At 46.1% G+C, this 7,549-nt stretch overlaps 1 protein-coding gene across 1 annotated transcript; it reads right to left on the reverse strand.

The window, feature by feature from the left end:
• Nucleotides 1-215: 215 nt before the first annotated feature.
• On the reverse strand, nt 216-3,961 carry CSUI_004443 (uncharacterized protein). Its single transcript, XM_068064634.1, has 3 exons — nt 3,105-3,961; nt 1,584-1,736; nt 216-641 (listed from the first exon to the last, which is right to left on the reverse strand). Exon 1 carries the CDS (start codon nt 3,819-3,821, stop codon nt 3,552-3,554), a length of 270 nt encoding a protein of 89 aa, XP_067923389.1. The 5' UTR covers nt 3,822-3,961; the 3' UTR covers nt 216-641; nt 1,584-1,736; nt 3,105-3,551.
• Between the last annotated feature and the right edge of the window lie 3,588 nt (nt 3,962-7,549).

The following is a 7,549-nucleotide window of genomic DNA, read 5'->3' on the forward strand; positions in this document are numbered from 1 at the left end:
AGATAGATAGATAGATAGGATAACGTGTGCGTAGGATGTCTTTATCACTGGATTTGTTTCGTGGTGTTGTCAATGTATTCCTAGGAGAGAGAAGTTTCAGCGGAGGTAGACAACATGAGCTATCTCCATCCTATCACATAAGTCATTCATTCGTGGCTTCTATCTTTACAGCAGTATATCCAACATATATAGGAACCACATATACAACATAAAAGGAGAAGAATAACTGGATTCTCCATCCTAGTGGCCTTCCGCTTCTTCTTCTTCTTGTCTTCTTCGTATGTTTGATCTTCTTCCTCTGAGAAGAAGACTGTGAAGAAAAAGAGAAGAAAGGCTGGGAGAAGAACGAAGAAAACAAGCGCTCTCATCTTTCGTGTCCTCCTTCTACTGCTACTACTTATGCAACCTACCACATACACTACAACGATTCCCGAGTTTTCTTTCTCCATGGAAGAAATGAGAAGGAGAAGACGAAGAAAGAGAAGATAGACAGATACGAGTGAGAAGGAAAGAGAAAGAAAACGAAGAAAAGAGGAGAATTGCGTGTTTGTTTTCTTTACCTGTAGAGAGGAGAGGAGTCTGTAGGCATTGAGTTGCTGACGTAGGACTTGAACTAATTCACTCTTCGCCTCGAATAACACCTACCATACACACACCCACCCGCAGATATAAAGCATCAATGCACATAGGGAGACGTACCGACAGACATACAGACATGTCGATACTAGAAAGAAAAGATTCGAAAGTGAAGAAAGCAACTCTCTTCTTGTCAGAATTCACACACAAAATACACACGATGTACACACAAATATCTAGATAGACAGATATAGATATATAGCTCGATATATATATATATATATACGGCATTAGAAAACTAGGAATATGCATGCAAACATGTATATAGGTATAGATATGTGTGGGTACATGGTACGCATTCAAGAATTGAGAAGTGTACCAAATGAAATAGAGGAGAAGTGACAGTTCATTAGGCTACAACACTAAAGAGAAGAGTGCGAGCGGACGATAGAGATGAGAGCTCTCTTCTTCTAAGATGAAGAAACCTCTTCATTAACTTTCATGCCTCTCTACCACCCTACCTCCTCTGAAAGAAGAAGAAGCACATTGGAAATAACAGACATGAGAGAAAAAGAAAAGACGTGTGTGATACTAAAGTATGTGAAAGGCGGAGAGAATTACAAAGATACAGAGCTCCCGATACACATGGCTCACAAGCCTACGAAAAGATTTAGATATATAAGCACATGATACGTATGTATATATGTATATGCATGCACGAAGTAGACATATACCATGTGTGTACCGATGTCGATAGAGAGATGCCTTTCCCATACGTTCACAGAGACTAAGAAGAGATGAAAGAATGAGAGCAAGCCTCTCTCTCCATACAGTGATCTACACAGAAACAGAGGAGAGATATCTCATAAAATAGCAAGATATAACTCTATCTCTTTCTGCCTGTACCTACCCCAACACAACTCTCGCTCTGTATATACATATAGATATGTATAAGTGTATAAGAGATGTAAGGGATAGAGATCAGAAGGAATGAAGAGAGGAGGTACCTGAGACTGGTGAGAGAGTTTGTGAATATTTTTCTGGAGGTGTTGCAATCGATACAACAATCGACGTGGATGGCTCTTGTCTCCGTAGACATGAGAAAACTCCTGATCAAGACGCTTCTCCACTATACATAAATCATTCGACATAGAAGAAAACTGAAGAACAACAAGAGAAGAAAAAGGAGAAAAGCAAAGAAGAACAAGAAGAAAGATAAGAAACTTCCAGCAGTTGAAGAGGCTGAACGGAAGTGGATAACGAAAAAGAAAGAAGGCATCTTGTCAAGAAACATGGAAATGAAGATATAGGTTTATATATATATACTCAGGTTTACACATATATCTATAGATATAGATGTACACATGTCGGTATACATAGAGAGAGAGGATGTGTTGCGAAGGCCAAAGAAATGCGAGTATCCGTCTAGATAGATAGATAGATTAAAGATAGATAGATAGGTATGTACATATACGTATACATCTGCATATATAGATACGGATACATGAATATGGATAGTTGTGAGTTGTGTTGCAGTCGTCCGATTGAGAAGAAGAACTCCTCTGAGACTCTCTTCCCCTCTCTTTCCCTCTCTTTTCTTCTTTTCTTGAGTGTCTCAGCGGACGAAGATGGAGAGTGTAAAAACTGCTGGACTACGAAGAAAGAGAAAGAAGAATACAGAGCACTCACACCACCTGTTGAGAATTGAACCAGATATCTTATAGATGAAACAAGAGAAAGAAAATTTTGTTCCACAAATGAAAAGCTACCCTCTATCTAGAACAATGACGAGGTGTCTGTACACACCCACGAGAAGAAAAAAGACAATTTTCTATAACGTGAAAGCAAAAGAAGAAGAGAAGAATGAGCGACTTAATGTGAAGAAGAAGAAAATTACAACGGTGGTCAAAGGAGACCTATCGAGATATAGAACAGAGACCGACTTCGAAGGAGACTGGTGAATACATGAGAAGATTCTAGTGTATGTCTACACACTTGATTAGCTCAGAGTAACTACAAGCTTGCCTATTCAGAAAGAAAGAAAGATACAAATGAAGTTCTCCGTGCCACCTATTCTCTTTCTTGTCTTTCACAACAGATCTCCACCGAGACAAGTGAAGAGGAACCGGTACATCTCCTCTTGTTAAGATGAGAAAGGAGAGGAAGGACGAAGATGAGAAAGGGAAAAAGAAGCTGTAGATCTGTAGAAAAACTTGACTAGGGAAGAAGTTTCCGAACAGAAGAAGCATGTCTGTCCTAGCCTTTCGGCACACTCTACGAAAGGGACGAGAAGTTGAGACAGAAGAGAAAGAGAGAGAAATAGAAAGAGAGAGATCGAGGTATGTGATGGGTGGAAGAGCTGCTAAACTTCGAGAAAAAAACAAAAGGCTAAGTCTGCGGGAACTCCCTCAGTAAATAGAGAATGGAAGAGATAAGTCAGAGAGAGGGTGGGGGGAAAAGAGAGAGTAAAATAGGAAAGAAGAAAGACAGCATGGAAAGCCAATGAAGTGCATGACTCGCATGCTTACACGCTCACGAAGTTGTTGAATAGCTTCCTCCATCCTCATGAAGTGAACTGCACCAGTGTGAAGAAGAGCCTCGAATATATCTCTATCTCGTTTTTTCTCTCTTCATTTCGAGGAGGCTGAAGAAGACTGATCTTGTTAACTCTCTACAAAGAAGCTCATCTGAAGTGAGAATTGCGATTCTTTCCTTCTCTCCAGTCTCCCGTTGTTTCTTTTCAGCGGGAGAAAGAGACAAAGAAACGCGGCAGGTGCGTTGCAGGAGAAAAGTCCTGGGGATTGTTCTTTACCCTTTCAATTCCTCATGCGGGCTGGGAATCGAAAAGGGAAGGAAGTGAACGGACAGCAGAAAACACTGGATTCCTCTACTGATCTGCTCTCTACTCCGAAGCATTCTCTACCGTCAAAAGAGTGTGCTTCGAAGTGGTTATGACACACATGTTTTAGGACTTGTCAACTGAGAAAGCAAAGGCTTCGAGACAGAAAGAAAGAAAGAAAGAAGAAAGGAGACGAGTGCCCGAGAGAGGGAGGTGTGTCGAGGTCGATGGTGAGAAGACTATCTGCAAGCCAAGCTACAAACATTGCCATCTTCAAACCAAAGTGAGCAAGGAGAGAAAGGATGCTCACGCTTTCCTCAGGAAAACTGTATTCCCTATCAAAGACCTCCCTGGACAGCCCATGTCTTCTCATTCTCCTTGTCTTGACGTCGGAGTGACCCTGCATGCAATCAATTGTCTACCGCCGAAACCGGATCTGAATCAGATCGTTTCTCGCTGTGCTCATGAACGGCCGACATCCAAAGACCTCTAAGAGAGGTGACAGGGATAAGAGAAATGGATGTGAAACAAGTTTCGGAAGAAGTGGAGCCCAGTTGGAAATAGATAGTACAGAAGGAGGCTGTGAAGAAAGAAAGGGATACTAGCAGAAGCATCTCCGCATGCAGGCGCAGATGACTTCGGATGACTGGAGAACAGCAAGTGTTATGTGAGGGAGATGGAGGGCGTCAAAATTCACTAGATGTACCTGTTGTCTTTGAACACCTCGCGTTTCTGTATCGTGTTACGACGTGAACCAGAAGCTTACAGGGACAGGTTAACAGTACGCCGAGGGACCCCGAAGCCGCCTGTAGCGCCGGCGACGCGCCTCCGCTACCGAGGTTTGCAACCTGTGTTCAGTTGTGCACGGGCCGCGTCAGGCTCGGGCGTGCTTACGAGCAGTGGTTCCGGGAGTGTGCTATGCGTGGTACAGTGCGCGGACCGCCCGGGCTACCCGGCCTATGGGAGCAACAACGTAAGAACAGAACCATCTTTTCTAAGTGCGGGCACCGATGTTACACCGCCGGTCGAATTACTTCCCACGCCTCAAGCAACCAGCCAACAAAATCTAATGATCAGCGTCCAAAGATCAGCGAATGCCAAGTGAAGAGTGCAGTCCCTCACTAGCTACAGTCTCCAATCAATCCAGCAGGGGTTTCGCCGTCCAAAGCACCGTCTGTTGCCGTGTCCTCTCCGCCTATCGTTGCTTGCCTTGGTGCCTTGTCTGCCTCGCTCAGCCCCTTTATCATCGAATTCTTCTGAAGGGTCCGCTCCAACCACACCTTTCACCTCGACAGTAGTCGACCGAGAGTGGCTACTCATGTCTACGGATGGCATTCTCGGTGAAGTCTGAAGACCGGGCAGGCTACAGACTGTTCCGATGTTTTCGGTCGGGAGACGCGAGCTAAGCCGCGGTGCTTAACCCACGTCCTGTCAGGAGAAAAGATAGTCACCATCCTGGTAATGAATGGACTAGGGGTTTAGATTTAGAACTAGCAACACAGAGAAAGCGTGTAGCAATGTTGAAGTTGCACTCAGGAAGTGATGCTCTCGATATCTGCCGTGTGTCGCAAGAAACCACAAGCTGCGATGGCGGGACTGTTCTGACCGTAACCGTCGAGGAAAAGAACAACTACCTTCCCGGCTAGGAACAGTTTGGAGGTCCACGGTGCGTACTACTGCTCATCAACAGAGCCACCCCCGCGCCCCAGAGAAGTGTCTTTCTTGTGGAACGACAACGGATGCGCGAATGCTTTCGTTTTGAGGTTGAGTAGTGCGGAACCTGAGAAGCGTGGTCCACGGTCACGGAGAAATAGTTGTCTGAATGCGGCACCCCACCACATTTCCAAGTTGATCGGTGACTTCACCTGCAGTAGGCGGAAAAGCACGCTGAAGATAGTTTATTCTTCCTAAGTGAGATCCTAGGGGGTGACAGCTTTTTCCTCTGATTACGGGACTCACCTTGGAAATTTTGAAAAAGAAGTCACGGCGAGACAAGTGAACACCGGTTTCAGGACAACCGTAACGTCGCCTTTTTTCAGCAAACAGAAAGAAAAGATTGTTGTGTCTCAAGGCGTATTCGTGTCATATTTTTTGGGGGGGTCTACTAGCCAAAGAAGGAGTGGAGATGGTGGCGCGATCAGCCCGGTTGGACCTGATACGGGAGGGAGAATGTCTTGAAAGGGTGGTTCGAGAATGAAGTAGAGAATGCTATTGCTTGTTTGTCTTTAACTGACAGGAGGTTCTGAAACGACAGAGAATAGAGAGTTTTCCCGCTACACTTCTTATCACTCTCGATGTAGCAGAAAGTGCCCAAGTAGATTTCTGGGAAAAGCTGAACTAAGAGGAAAACAGTTTTGGCTGGCATCTCTTCTGCTTTTTTGCCACTAACTTGTCTCGTCTCTCGTTTTCTCGAACACGAGAAGCCTAAAGAGAAGCAGGGTACCCAGACGAACAGCAAAGCTAGTATTTCCTCTAAAAGAAAGTCAAGCTTCTATCGCACCCCAGGACTTCCGTGGAAGCTGTCTTCCGTAACAGAGGTAATGCTACGTTGTCAACTCACTTCGGTAGCCATCTCGCGGCGGTGTTGTCTACCGGTATGAAAGACGAAACGCAACAGCTTGAAAGTGAACGAGTCTCGCCTTACAGCCCTAGCCTATATGATTGTGACAAGAATTTGCTACTAACCGCTACTCCCGCGGGGATGGAGGGGGTGGGGCATTCTATAAAGAAAGCCTGAGAAGGAAGTTCGCAGGCGCGTTTCTTGCCTTAAGGATTTTTCTCAGGCTGGACAGGAGCAGCTCGGATAAGACCACGCTCACGCATAGGAGGTACTGGTAGAGGAAGGCATGGAGTATCTTCGTTGAAAGCAAACTGCGTAGGGAACAGTGTGCACTTGTTAGTATCACCGGAAATTATCGGGGGCCTCACCATAGAAGCTCGAGGAATCTCGTACTCAGCCGCTTATCAAAGACCCTGTTCGTGGTTGGAGTATGCAACTCTCAACTCATCGGTCCCAGGACTGCCAGAAGTCACGCTGGTAAACTGGATTAAAAGTTCCCTCCTCTATATCTCTTCATTTGAAGAAATCTCCCTGACGCACGCTGCCCGGCTGCTCGCTGTCTTTCTCGGCCTCGTCAACGTATACGTCGACTGAGTCAAAGAAGAAACATAATCTCAGGGGCTATCCAATAGAGGTCCGCGTAGTCTTCGCCGACGCGGCCGGAGGCCCGGACAATGCACCTCGGGCTTGGAGGCAGAGACCCAGCAACACCGGATGGTCTCCACGAAAGGAAGGTCGCTCCGCGAGGCCTCAATCACAAGGGCAATCTATCAGTACGCCTTTTCTGTTGTTCGAGAAGATTGATGGAGCCAAGTGGAAGTCGACCTCACAGGCAAAGGGACAGACGGATTCCTGACGCACTGTTTACGAAAGAAGCATACAATGCCCTCGGTGAGGCCGCATGTGTTTGACTGAGCACTCAGCCCAGCCGCGAGCTCCTTTCGCGCACTGTCTCCGCAGTTTTTCACACGACAGCACTGTGTCATGTTCTCAACACACAGCGTAGTCAAGGTTTCTAACTGTCACCCGAATGCGTAGAAAACATCGATCTCAATGTTTTCTGCCTGCTCACACACAGTGCAGCCAAGGTTCTAACTGTTACCCGAAAAAGTGAAAAACATCAGGCTCAATGTTTTCTCCCTGCTGGAGCTTTAGGCCCCAGTCCGAGGATGCTGGCACTGTCAACGCGCCACGAAAGGTAGAGAGCTGTATTGCACTCCAACAAAAAAGCGACGGGCAAGCCATAGAGTGCGCCTGCGCTCTTAGTTGTATTGGAGTATCTGACACAGGAACGTCTCCAAGACTACTTTGAGTCACTGCAGTTAGGTGCACAGGAGGGCCCCCACCTTATTCTATTGCATCTCCTTTATAGGCATCGCGCGCACTACATGCCGTCTTTATTCGAAGAACACATATCGGCCTTTTCCAAGGCCGATATGTGTTCTTCGAATCCATGGGATTCCCCGTTCAGGGTTTGTAGATTACCGCGACGGTGCCGCGGCCCCCATGCAAATGGGCCCTACTGCCATCTGGCGCCTGCTGTACTTTGTATATCTCTGCAGAGAGCTTTAAAG

Source organism: Cystoisospora suis (genome assembly GCF_002600585.1).
Source record: "Cystoisospora suis strain Wien I chromosome Unknown contig_2074, whole genome shotgun sequence".
NCBI lineage: Eukaryota > Apicomplexa > Conoidasida > Eucoccidiorida > Sarcocystidae > Cystoisospora > Cystoisospora suis.